Here is a 14,289-nt window from a genome sequence, read left to right on the forward strand (position 1 = left end):
GTTAAGTTTTCAAAGGAGTTCCTTTGTAATTTCTAAAGTTGTAGCCCAAGAATATCAGAGTAAAGGAAGATGGGGATTGTAAGCAGATACATGAGGAAAGGACGTGAGCTGTTACTTTTCCCATGGTTGTATGACCAGAAAAATACATAAAACAGTGTTTCTGGAGTCTGGAGGACGACAAATAAAAATCTCAAGAAAGTTGTAGTCCAGTCTGGCTTTATAATGTCTGTGCATCATACCAACCACTTCAATAACTGATACTGTACTCAAACCTGTCCCACAGGCAAGCTGCAGTATACCAAAGTACTGTATAACTTCAGGTTGTTGACCATGGGTTTCTATGATGCGCATTATAAGTTTTATTTAGAAAAAATGGCTTTTCTTTTTTTTCTGCAACTCTAGAAGAATTTTCTTATTCACAAAAGTGCTCCTGTAGATCTGCAAAAAACATGCAAAAAATACCTTATACCTACATTGTGAAATTCCCATATGAAAAATTACAGTCCCAACACACAAACTAACAGCGAAAACACAATAATAATAATAATAATAATAATAAAGGAAACAAAACTACAGAGCAAAACAAAACCAAAAAACAACACACACACCATAAGCAGGTACATAAAAGGTCTCGTCCAACCAATACATCATCTTGCTGTAAACACTGTATGAAATAGTCCCCACTAGAAAACCCATTCTCAAAAATGGTTCTCCCCCTCTATAACTCTCAACCATGGAGACCACCTAGCCTGGAATTGTGAAAAATGTCTTTTCATTGTTTATTTAGGCGACCTGGGGAAATTTTTAGATTTATATCCAAGAGAATTTTACACAATGTTTTTAGTGTTTTCATCTAAGTCAAATATTTACATACACTTAATTAGAAATTGGTCGAAATGCTTTCTCAACTGGGTTCACTGTGCTGTGTAGGGGCGCCGACAGTGGTACTGATTCTAACGTCCCAGACCAACGCAGCGGCCCGTCCGCGGATGGCAATTAATAGCCTAATAAATTATTAGGCCTAATATTATTGCCTTTAAAAAAAATGTCTATTTACAAAGAAATTGTAATTGGAAATGAACGTAGGCAGGGGGGATGGGGGGGTTGTGTGTTGTGATGCTGTGTGTTGTGATGAGGTAGTTGTGTTCATAAAGGAGTAATTGGCTGCCACCTGTTGGCATGCTCCAATTAACGCACAGTGGTGTACGATTGATTAATGCCATCCACGTGATTGGAGGCATGCTTAGTGTGTCAGTGTTCTAGTGCTACTAATTTCTCTGTCTAGTGTTTCTCAATGTTCTAGTGTGCACCCTTCCAGGTGTGTCAGCCTAATTAGTCACGCCCAGTGATTGGATATTCCGCAGAGTTCACCAAAGAATATCCAATCACTGGGCGTGACTAATTAGGCTGACACACTTGGAAGGACGCACACTAGAACGTTGAGAAATGGTTGAGTTTCTGTGAGTGATTTGGCACCTGCTAATCTTTATATTAGAGACCCCTCCCAGGTCCTCCTCAAGGCTGAACAAAACCAAACTGCCCTGGTTATGACAGTTGAGTTAGAATACTTTGTGATCTCAAGCTGCAATCTTAGAACATTGTAGGCCTACCCTGCATACGTATTCAGTAACTCAAATGGCTCAGGCTTTTGTGAACGGTGGGGATCAATTTCGGTGCTCCGTTTGTCTGGAGGCACTGAAGGAACCGGTGACTATCCCATGTGGACACAGCTACTGTATGAGTTGCATTGGTGGCTGCTGGGACCAGGAGGAGAAAAGGGGTGAGTTCAGCTGCCCTCAGTGCAGAGAGAAATTCATTCCACGACCGGCTTTGAAGAAGAACACCATGCTAGCTGAACTGGTGGAGAAAATGAAGATCTGTGGAGGCCAGACTGGTCCTGCGGCAACCCCAAACGCAGAGGGTGAAGTGCCGTGTGACTTCTGCTCTGATGAGAAGCTGAAGGCAGTCAAGTCGTGTCTGGTGTGTCAAGTTTCCCTCTGTGACACTCACCTGCAGCCTCACAACGACATCCCTGCCTTGAAGAAGCACAAGCTGGTCAAAGCCATGCAGCTAGAGGAGGTGATCTGCTCTCAGCATGGGAGTCTTCTCCAGGTGTTCTGCCGCACCGACCAGAAGTGTATCTGCATACTGTGCACCATGGATGACCACAAGGGTCACGATACAGTCTCTGCTGCCGCAGAGCGAAAGCGAAACGAGGTGAGTGAGAGATCATCACTGAATGTAAATAGTGGGATTTTCATAGAAAATAAATTTTATCTGCTCGCTTTTGCATGCTTTTAAAGTGATATTTCTAAACACGTTTGAAATTGTTTTTGTAGGGTTTTTTTGCATGTGTTTTATAATGTTTGTAGTTGTAGCTTGCGTGAGTTTTTTTCACATTGAACATGATGTAAACTGTATGAAATTAGACAAGAAGCGTATATGTTAAGGGTTTCATGAAATGAATGGTTTTGTCTGTCTCTCTGGTCCCTTGTTCACAGTGTATAATAGTGACATGTAGGCCGACTTAAACCTTGTGGTCTGAACTTAACACCATGTCATCCCTTTCAGGCGGTACTCTTCACAGTATTTTCTCTATTGCACCTGTTCCATCCACCCAAACGATATCAATTAAAAATGCATTTTTTTATTATTATTATTAACTTTAGTGGCAGTTGGAGGACATGCACATGAAATTCGAGGAAAGGATCCAGGAACGAGAGAAGAAGCTGAAGGATGTGAGAGAGGCTGTGAAATCCCGCAACGTGAGTCACGTACGGTATATTTTGGTGAACAATTTGGTGACTCAGTGGAGCACTGCTGCATAGCATCTGTGCATTGTACAGGCAGGTTCCCATGAGGACCCCAAGTTTGTGTCCCCTTGGAACTAGTGTTGCACCGATACCAATACCAGTATCGGCCAAGGCCCAGATCGGCACTAAAATGGTGGTATCGGTCATCAACAGTTCAGAGTTCCATGCACAGCTCCTAGGCGCTGGTAGATGGGGTGGCAACAGAATCAAGCAACTTCTAAGGAGGGAAGCCTACTGGATTAATGAACTGTCAACTATTGAACCATTGGGACTTAATGAAGCACAGGACTTGCCTTGTCTTTTGTAAATATTGTGTAAATATGTTGGTGTATGTAAATTTTGCAGATTTTCATCTTGTAACATTTGGACTAACTTTAATGAAATGACTGTAATTGAATATGGGTTTTACTGATGGTCTTTTTGATATAATGTTGTCCACACTGGATGGGATTGCTCTGTTTTTCTATTGTAGATAGTTCTATGTATTATATGTATTGTATGTTGCATTTGAAAAAAATGACTAAGGGAAAACCATGTGACATGATGTTATTTAAGCCACACCTGACAGAGCCCAGGTAATACCTGAACGAGCCTGATGAGTGATGACGCACTGAGGCGAAACGCGTTGTTCGCTCTAATAAAACGAGCATAAAGTCAAGAATGTGTGCGGTAGACTTCTTTCCTTTGAAAGATGGTGGTATCGCTATCGACAAGTACCAACAAATAGGGGATCGATACCATTTACCGATACTTGTGTGCCACTTGAACAAAGCCTTAAAGTTAGTTATTCTATATCAGAGGTATTTAAAAGGTAGAAAAAGTTCTACTGGATTCATTTCATACAGTATTAGTCTTTTCCCTGCAGCTAGGCAGCAGCCTGACAAAGCCATGAGCAAGGATTTTACATCCAAACAGAGTGGTATCGGTATGGTATCCGTATCGGCCGATACTGCACGAGCAGGTATCGAGTAGCAGTATCGGGGTCAAAAAATGGTATCAGTGCAAGTTGAAACCATAGCCCAATTATATCCCTCTCAAAATATTCTCCTATTTACCTTCTCTTTAAATACCAGCCTACTATCCGTATATTTTTCTTTCTCTTTTGCAAAAGTATTGAATGACGACTGTGTATGATAAAGTGATAAAAAGAGGGAACATGTTTTTAATTCATGCAGGAAGCAACTTAAATTTGCATCCTCTTCTCCTGGTAGAGCTTGGCAGAGAAGGCAGAGCAGCACAGTGAGAAGGTCTTCACTCGGCTGCTGGAGTCTATTGAGAGGAGACGCGTGGAGGTGAGAGAGCAGATCAGAGGTCAGCAGAAGGTCGCGGTCAGCCATGCTGAGAGAGTCGTGGAGGAACTGGAGGAGGAAGTAGCGGAGCTGAGGAGAGGAGATGCTGAGCTGGAGCAGCTCCCACGTAACGATAACAATGTCCATTTCCTCCAGGTACACCCAAACACTTCTGGCAAAAATCATATAAGAGAAAAAGATATGTTACAACCCGCCCATCCAATGTAAAGGTGTGTGCTCAAAATTCAGGCTGAATTCGAAACGGGAGGCAGTGACTCGATGACTCTCCTACATAAACAGGTCACTGATCAGAGAGGCAAAGTTAGCTGATGAGGCAGCCGTTACGAACGGCACTAATGAGTGCACCGCCTTGCGCATTTGATGTTACGGCGATTCTTGCGATTCTATGGCGGGAGTTACGTTCATTACGTTAGCTTAGCTTACGCATGCTATTTGAACGGTGAATGATCGTCAGACGGCGGAATCGTAAACTAGGCTATAAATAGATCTAGCGACAGCATATTTAGATACTACAATGTTGATTTATGCATTCGATTTTCAATATCTACATACATAAGTGTCAGAATAAAGAGTATGATAAGGTAGTAGCTTGGGTAGTAGCCATGTTTGTTTTTCAGGTTTCCGGTTGAGAGGGAGGTGGCGCACAGCATGTTGGGTACCAAGGCAGCGAAGTCGGCATCTGATGTATCCTCGAAATATCCTCGTTACGCCCACAAATGCAGTCAACTGCCGAGAGAGGAAATAAAGCAATTTTTCGTTTCGATCCACACTTCATGACTCGATGTCCAGTTAGCTCACTGGAAGGACAGCTGCCTTCCCTGTTTCGAATTGGGCCTCAGTCTCCTAAGGGGGCATTGTCCCTCCTTCTTCGTCTGTTTTTGTGGTGTTTGCACAAGACGTGCGCTACCGCCATCTACAGCGCTAAGAGGAATATCTTTATTTATTGATTTATTCTCATCCTCAAGACTCTGAAGGTCTCCTAATCGAAGGTCTCCTAAGGGGGCGTTCACCCGACAACACATGGAAAAGAACCCGCCTGATTTATCTCTCTCTCATAAACAATTCTCTGCTTCTGGACTGGCACAGAGCACTTTTATCTTTTAATAATGGCTCAACAAGACCAATAAATAAAAACAGAAGTTCAGTCATTTCCATATTAACTGAGAAAAAAGTGATCTTTGTGCCTTTAAAAAAAATAGACAATCTGAGGGCAAGGTTGGGACCATGCAAGGAGTGACAAGTGAATGGCAGTGTTTTATACATGGGTTGGTCTGTTTTGATTTTACCTGAATGCGCACACATCCAGGGATCCCAAAATGCTAGGCGGCTAGGTGTTTAACATTGTAAGTTGCATTGGACCAGTGGTGCGTGGTTAAAACCTGTTTTCCAGACGGCTGGATGTTGTAGCGTTTTCTGTGGTTTCTGTACTCCTACCGACTCCATTCTGGGATAACATATCTTAACATGAGTACATCAGAATGGATTCATATGTTTTGTAAATTAAGTTTCATTGTTTCACTCCAATCACACCTGAGGACAACGTTTGAGTGACGGCAGCTTCCAAACAATCAGAGGCTGCATCCGGTCGCAGAACACCGCCTTCTCAGCAGTGGCTAATGTTTCGCAACACTATATAGCATTTTTTAGGGAACATGGGAAAGAATTATGAGTGACATTATAGAATGTTCTTCTAAACAATGTCACCGACAGTACAGTGTGCGAGTAAGTGGATAAAACCGCTAGCCGACAAGACAACAGGTTCTTATCATACACTGTGCAGGGCTTCAATTGGACTTCCAATGATGAACACCTAGCCGCCTAGAATTTTGGAATCCCTGGCTGCGTACGCTTTCAACTGTTTACCAACAGCCGGAACCCATGTATACCTGTATAAACACAAGATAAACCTGAAGACTTGTGCTGTGTCTGCTTTCTTTTTCACTCCTACTATATTGACTGTGTCTGACAATATTCTTACAGATTTTCCATGGCCTTGAAACGTCCCTTGATTGTACTGGGTTACCCAGCATGACTCTTAGTTCAGAGTCCTCCTTTAAGGGCCTGCAGAGATCCCTTTCTGCCTTTGAAAAAGGGGTAGGAAATGTCAGTGAAAGGGACATGAAGTGGATCAACAAAAAGCTGAAAAACATCAAAGTTGTTCGACCACCAGTGCCAAAGACTCGACAAGACTTCCTGAAATGTGAGTTCTTCATACAAAATAATTCAAATAGTTGTATTTTGTATTGTAATTTCTATCGTATTGTATTTGTATCTTAAGGAAAAATATTTATGCTAATTGAAATCCCTATGGTGTATTTTTTATGATGAATATGCTTTATATTTGGTCATATTCTGTGTTTCTGGTGGTAAGATTGCACAGAGAATGCAGAAGAAACAAAGTAAGAAAGCCATCTTTCACCATATTGTGTTTTTTGTCTACTTTTAGATTCATGTCAGCTAACACTGGATCCAAACACGGCAAATTCATCCATCTCCCTGTCTGAGGACAATAGGAAAGCCACTCATCATTTGCAGGAGCAGCAATATCCCGATCACCCAGACCGATTTAAATCTACCAGGCAGGTGTTGTGTAAGGAAGGCTTGACTGGGCGCTGCTACTGGGAGGTTGAGCTCAGTCCTGAAGGGAACTTCTCTGCTGATATAGCCGTGGCATATAAAGGCATCAAACGGGAGGAGTCTGATGGAGATGCCAAGGAAGATGAAGAAATGGAAGAGGAAGAGGACAACTTTGAGATGGATGATGACATGAAGGAAGTTGATGGCGGTGATGATGCATCTCCTGATGACATAGGTGATGGCAATGGTGCACGTAGAGGTCGTTATAGCATTGAAGATGATGACTACTACGATGATGACGATGACTACTACTATGATGATGACGATGATTACTATGTTGATGACGACGATGATGATGATGATGATGATGATTTTAACTACACTGATCCTACTGTTCTTTCTGCTGATTCGGATGATTCAGATGATGGTGAGGATGACTACGTTTGTAGGGTACTGTCTGCATTTGGACGTAATGAGCAGTCATGGAGCTTTCAAATAGCATATGACCTTCTTGATGAAACGTCAGGCTGTTTTTACCATAACGGCAAGAGGTCCAAGGATGTCTCGGTCCCCAGCTCCAAGATTGGTGTGTATCTGGATCACAGGCAGGGAATTCTGTCCTTCTACAACGTTTGTTACGGAATGACCCTTCTCCACACAGAACACACCACATTCACTGAGCCTCTCTACCCTGGATTTGGTCTGTACGAGGAGTGCTCTGTGACACTGTGCATGTAGGGTATTGCCCACGGTTTATTTAGCATTATAAAGTAGATCTGTGGATGAGCATGAGCATGTGTTTCATCTACAGTACTTTACTTGCACAGTATGCTATACGTTTATGGGGGATCTTTTTGTGCTTTTCTTTCTTTAGGTGCTCTTTTCTTCCGACATGACACGTTTTATATTGTAAAATAAATAAATAAAGGTGTTAAATGTATACAATAACATATCTGTTTGTGTCTAATGATATCTTTTTATATTTAAATATTTTATGGGAAACCACGAACACTAGCAAACTGCCATTGCATTACTCAACAGAGATCCTTAATAAAATGTGAACTGATGGAAACGAGCAGTAGTTTTTTTTTTCTTATTGAAGCTAAATAAAGATGAGGCTGTAGATGTATTGCATTCATTCTGACTTCATTTTAAATCTACTCAGACTTCTTTTGCTTCAGACATGTAAAAATAAAATGTAGGGGAAAAATTAAACCAAAAATTGAAGTCACTGCGATGGTATGGTAGCTTTTATCATGGATTGGCCATAAAAAAAGTCCATGCCCTCAGTTCCAGGGTGCAGTTTGTAAAAAAAAAACAGAAGGGGGGTACATTTCAGATTTGAAGCAATATGAAGTGAGTCATAATCTACATAAATCTGATTGACCAAAACATTTTCACACATTACTTGAGTAGCACTTATACCCTAGAATTAGGCTTACATAGCTTTCAATCACGTTTTCCATGATTTCATGAAATGATATAACGCATGAACTTTCTTGGCCAAATAAGTAACTAGCTGTGTTTGTGTGGTGGATGGCCCACATTTGTACGTCTTATCAGGATGTACTTTGGCGTGTAGGAGGATAGGGATTATGGCCTTTGTAAAGTGGCTTATATTACTGGACTTTGTGACCTTCAGCAAAAGGGGGTGTTGTCCTCTCTTCCTTGTATTCCAAATTTGGTGTTCCTGTTCCACTGTTGTTCTCATAAGCACCTGCTGTTTCACTTTCATTTACTCTCTATGCTGACGCGCTACACAGATCAGCCCAGAGTCCAGACCTACTGCCTTAAAGTTGTTGCCTTATACACATTCCAGAGTGATTCCAGAATGGCAGAGGCTTTTCCAGAAGATGACAACTCGTTTCAGTGCTCGGTGTGCCTGGATCCACTGAAAGATCCTGTGACTCTTAGTTGTGGACACAGCTACTGTATGAGTTGCATTAGTGGCTGCTGGGACCAGCAGGAAATGAAGGGTGAGTACAGCTGCCCTCAGTGCAGAGAGACGTTCCCCTCAAGACCTGCACTGAAAAGAAACATCATGTTGGCTGAGCTGGTGGAGAAACTAAGCCAGACAGACATCCAGGTAGCTCGCCCTGCAACTCCATATGCTGGACCAGGAGACTTGAAGTGCGACTTTTGCTCAGAGGGGCCACTCAAGGCGGTCAAATCCTGTCTTGTTTGCCAGATTTCACTTTGTGGGACACACGTTCAGCCTCATTACGACATCCCAGCTTTGAAAACGCACAAGCTGGTCAAAGCCACACAGCTTCAGAAGCTGATCTGCTCTCTGCATGGGAACGCCCTTCAAGTGTTCTGCCGCACCGACCAGAAGTGTATCTGCATACTGTGCACCATGGATGACCACAAGGGTCACGACACGGTCTCCGTTGCGGCAGAGCGGAAGGAGAGGGAGGTAGGCTACGTAGTGTCTTATTGAACACGGAAATCAAGATTTTTCCAGATAGGGTGTAAAATCACTTCTTGACTAGTTTTAGTTTTAACTTCTTTTTTAAACTTTTTTTCCCCTGTTTTTCATGTATGACCTAATGGGTCATGTGATTTGTATCTAAGGTTGGGGTGGGGTGGGTGGGTATTGATCACTGACTTTAATGCTTTTTTCCCAGCTTGGGAATTTGTTCACAAATTAAAAAACTGGTTAATTGGTTAGGAAGTTTGTGTGTGTGTGGTTTTACACATATTCATACATATTGAACATGTACAGTATGTATTTACAACAGGATCAACTAGAGGACACAAAGAAGCAATTCAGGCAAAGACTGAAGCAAAGAAGAAAGGAACTGCAAGAGCTGCAGGAGGCCATGAAAGATCATAAGGTTGGTGTTGTGCCTTTTGGAGTACAATATAATATATAATATCAGTCAGTATTGACACTGTATACTGCAGTAACAGACCATACAGGAGAAAGACCACAAATGTGTCGTGTTTTCACAGTATATTGTATATTTTTATATACATACCATTCTTTTTATTCCATATTTATTTTTTATTTTTATTTTATTTTTTATTGTATTTATTTTTGCTTCAACAAGGAATGCACAATTTCGTTGTGCTTGTCACAATGACACATAAAAGATATTGTATTGTATTGTATTGTATTGTATATTGTATATTGAGGGTTCAGGGGGAAAGGGTGTGTTTACACACCTAACAACCATTGTGGTCAGAGGAGCAGGGCAGGTGTTAGACGTCAGAAGCACAGACAGGCAGGGACAGGTCAGGCAATAATTGTCGTTGAGAAGACAGAAAGGCATTAGTAGGGTTGGAAAGGGGGGTCCACGCGCACCCCCCAGCTTTTTTTACGCCACCTGATTTTTTTGTATCTTTAGAGTGTCTACTTCCAGAATCTGCCAGGAGCCAAGCTGAAATAATGTCCCATGGCCTTCATTTTTAACCATTTAAAGCACCTGACGGAAACCCAACAGATTAAAACAATGACAGAGAATAGGTCATAACTTTTGAAGTAAACTACATACAGAGACAAATTAACACATTTCCCATATAATATTGACCTGAGGAATGAATTTAAGTTGTTGTTTTTGACTTTTGACAACATTTAAACAGCATATTTGCTCATAAACAGCAATACAATGACCCAAAATATGAAGACAGTCAACTATCTTTTCATTTTTTTGAGTTTCGTTGTCTTTTTTTCACCACCTGCTCTTCCTTTATCATTTGCAGTGTAAATGTGAGTATTATATATCGTATTAAGCTGAAATTATGACCCCCAGTCTCCATTTTTGACCCTTTAATGCGCCTGACTGAAACCAGACAGACTGAAACAATGATACAAAATGGGTCATAACTTTTGAAGTAAACTACATACAGAGACAAATTAACACATTTTCCCATATAATATTGACCTGAGGAATGCTATTAAGTAGTTGTCTTTGATATTTCAGAACATTTAAACAGCATTTTTGGTCATAATCGACAATAAAATGGTCTAAAATATGTACAAACCCCAACTCCGATGAAGTTGGGACGTTTGGTAAACAGTGAATAAAATCAAAATGCTATCATTTTCAAAACATTCCATCTATTCATTAGATGGAGAATAGTGAAAAGACAACATATTAAGTGTTAAAACCGAGAAAAAAAATATTGTTTTGGGGGACATATGTACTCATTTCTAATTTGATAAATCCAACACGTCTCAAAAGAGTTGGGACGGGGATCAGTGAAATTTAGTAAACATCCAAATAAGATAAAACAACAAAGAAGAACATTTCAAAATGAATTGTACTGACGGACAATATAGGTGTCCAGGTATAAGATCATCACAGAGAGGCTGAGTCACTCAGAATTAAAGATGCAAAGGGAATAATTACCATAGTTATTACATACATTTTTGAATTCCCTTTGATTTACCACGATTGAGTGTATATAAGACATATTTTTGTTAATAAAATCATTGTATAGGTTCATGACATCATGAAATATATATTGGCTGTAGTCTCACTCTAATTCCTGGAGTGCTAGAGCTATTGAAAATTTACCATATTAAGAATGCTTAATGCATGAAAATGATACAGGGGTGTAACATTCTCCTAAGCACCTGAGCTCACTTGAAATAGACCCAGAAGACATGGGAAACTGTCCTTTGCTTACAGAAGTCAGCAGAAGTTGTAGAAGTCCATTCTTTTTGACAATAATAGAGCATTGTACATCCTGTGCTACAGTAAAAATGGACCATCCAACTTGTGTTAGTGCTAGCTTCAAAAGTCAGCCTCCATGATGGCATGCGGGTGCAGTAGTGCATTGGTTAAGATCAAAGGTGTAGGTTTGACTCGAAAAGTGGTGGGGACATTTCAATCACAAATGGTCCGGATATGCTGTTTTTGCATTATATTTGTGAAAGAATGGTAGGGACAAGCTAGGTTTATCTGGAAAGTGGTATGGACATGTCCCCACCTAAAATTACGCCCATGGTTAAGATGTTCTCACTCATCTGTAGAGTTAAATACAGTGCTGAATGGTATAAATGGGTTTTAAACAGCATGAAAAGCCACTCATGCATTATATTTTGAAGGGAGATCTTTGATTACTGCCACATAGTAAGGTCAAATTGCATTCTCTACTATGTTTTAACAGTTTGGCTCCATCATAAGGACCAGCAGGTGATAAAATGGTGGGTTTTTGGTCAAGACCTGTCACACTGTAAGCACTACAGAAAGGAAAACATTGCAAAACATGAAAAGGAATACACCCAACATTTAAGCTGGTGAAATCATGTCCAAGATAGGAATTAACACTGTTTTTTATATAAAATCATCTCATCGGTTAATGTATTTAACTGTTAAGTGTTGTCTTTTGTTTTGTTTTTAGCCTTCCTCGACATTTGCTGCCATTTATTGTCCCCGTCCCAACTCTTTTGAGACGTGTTGGATTTATCAAATTAGAAATGAGTACATATGTCCCCCAAAGCAATATTTTTTCTCAGTTTTAACACTTAATATGTTGTCTTTTCACTATTCTCCATCTAATGAATAGATTGAATGTTTTGAAAATGATAGCATTTTGATTTCATTCACTGTTTACCAAACGTCCCAACTTCATCGGAGTTGGGGTTTGTAGACACTCAAGTATCTTTTCATTCTTTCGAATTGTATTGTCTTTTGTCCACCACCGGCTCCTCCTTTATCATTTGCAGTGTACATGTGACTATTATATTGGGTTTAGGCTGAAATAAGGACCCACAGTCTCCATTTTTAACCCTTTAATGCGCCTGACTGGAACAGATTGAAACAATGATACAGAATGGGTCATAACTTTTGAATTAAACTATATACAGAGAAAAATTAACACATTTTGATATACAATACTAAGCTGAAGAATGAAATTAAGTTGTTGATTTGACATTTGACAACATTTAAACGTATAATACTTTATAAAAAAGACTTTTGAAGTAAGCCACAAAGAGAAGAAAAGCTAACCCATTTTCCATACAATACTCAACCAATAAATGCAATGAAGCACTTGTGAAGGACTGTCATCAATGTTTAAACTGTGTTCCTGGACAAAAATAGCATTAAAATACCCAAAATGTGTAGAAAATAAGCAGTCTTTTTTCATTCTTTCAAGTTTTATTGGGTGCTTCTCATTGCTCATTTAAAGTATACATTTGATTATGTTATTGAGTTTCAGATTGAAACAGTATCTCATTTTCAAAATATATCTTCCACTTAATAACCAGCTAGCATCATCATCATTCAGAGGTTCAAGAAACAAAGGAGGCTTCTTTAAGACTTATTAGCAAAACCTTCAAAAAATGTGAGGTAATGGCACATCCCAAAAAGCAATTGCCGTGGGTGCAGGACATAAAAGAACACACAAGAAAAAAGGAAAGACTAAGACACACTCATGGCTGACAAACTTTACAAATCTGGTCACTTGGATCAAGATAGTGCATTATTCAGATAGTCATGCACCTACAAAACACTAGTGTGGATGGGTTGCTTGCTGCTGTGAAAATAGAATGACAGTTTAATTTCTATAGATTTTAGGGCTTTTTTAAAAGGCAGTATTTGTCCAGAAGCGCATTTAAAAGTTGATAAAAGGCCAAACATTGTTCATTGCATTCCTTGGGTCAGTATTGTATGGGAAAATGGGTTACCTTTTCTCTGTACTGTGGTTTACTTCAAACGTTAACCTCCATTGAAAGAAATAAAGTGAAAGCCCAACTGGAAAACTCCAACTCCCATTGTCATTGTGACACAGCACTCCACAGCACATAAGTGAACACTGCACACTGCAGTTATGCCTCACCCGTGCAAGGGGGCAGCCCTCAATGGCGCTCCTGGGGAGCGTGCGGCGGGACGGGTCCATGCTCAGGGTACCTCAGTCATGGAGGAGGATGGGGGAGAGCACTGGTTGATTACCCCCACCAACCTGGCGGGTCGGGAGTCGAACCGGCAACCTTTGGGATACAAGTCTGACGCTCTAACTGCTTACCCATGACTGCCCAAATTACCCGTGACTGCCCAATGAATTGTATCATTTTTGTAATCTGTTGGTTCCATTCAGGTCCATTGAAGGGTTACAAATGAACCCTGTGGGTCATTATTCCAGCTTAATACTCTTAATACACTGGTTAACCCTCTGAGGTCTAAGGCTTTTCAGAGGCTTTTAGGCTGCTTGCACCACCCTAACATTTTCAAGTATTTTCATTTCATATATATATATTTGGGACCTGGAAGGTCTAAGTTTTCTAATGGTGTGACTTATATGTTTCAATGACAAAAACTCACAGAGTTATAGATTTGTTTTTGGAGACACATTGCCCTCTGAAGGGCATTTGGACCTCAGAGTGTTAATGTAAAATATGAATGAAGAGCAGGTGTTGAAAAATAAATATAACCCAAAAGAATGAAAAGATAGGCCTACTTGAATGGCCATTTCATTGCCAATTATGACCAAAAATGCAGTTCAAATGTTGTCAAATGTCAAAGACAAGAACTTAATATCATTCATTGGGTCAACATTGTATGGGGAAATGTGTTAATCTCTCTGTATGATGTTTACATCCAAAGTTATGACCCATTCTGTATCATTGTTTCAATCTG

The 14,289-nt window shown here is 40.3% G+C and overlaps 2 protein-coding genes across 2 annotated transcripts; both read left to right on the forward strand.

Moving 5' to 3' along the window:
- Nucleotides 1–1,459: 1,459 nt before the first annotated feature.
- LOC134459439 (tripartite motif-containing protein 16-like) lies at nucleotides 1,460–7,650 on the forward strand. Its single transcript, XM_063211793.1, has 5 exons — nucleotides 1,460–2,217; nucleotides 2,670–2,765; nucleotides 4,025–4,258; nucleotides 6,104–6,323; nucleotides 6,570–7,650. Exons 1-5 carry the CDS (start codon nucleotides 1,636–1,638, stop codon nucleotides 7,436–7,438), a joined length of 2,001 nt encoding a protein of 666 aa, XP_063067863.1. The 5' UTR covers nucleotides 1,460–1,635; the 3' UTR covers nucleotides 7,439–7,650.
- Nucleotides 7,651–8,471: 821 nt separating this feature from the next.
- LOC134459498 (E3 ubiquitin/ISG15 ligase TRIM25-like) lies at nucleotides 8,472–13,759 on the forward strand. Its single transcript, XM_063211863.1, has 3 exons — nucleotides 8,472–9,116; nucleotides 9,442–9,537; nucleotides 13,751–13,759. Exons 1-3 carry the CDS (start codon nucleotides 8,532–8,534, stop codon nucleotides 13,757–13,759), a joined length of 690 nt encoding a protein of 229 aa, XP_063067933.1. The 5' UTR covers nucleotides 8,472–8,531.
- The last annotated feature ends 530 nt before the right edge of the window (nucleotides 13,760–14,289 follow it).

This window comes from Engraulis encrasicolus, chromosome 12 (assembly GCF_034702125.1).
Source record: "Engraulis encrasicolus isolate BLACKSEA-1 chromosome 12, IST_EnEncr_1.0, whole genome shotgun sequence".
NCBI classification, from domain to species: Eukaryota; Metazoa; Chordata; class Actinopteri; order Clupeiformes; family Engraulidae; genus Engraulis; species Engraulis encrasicolus.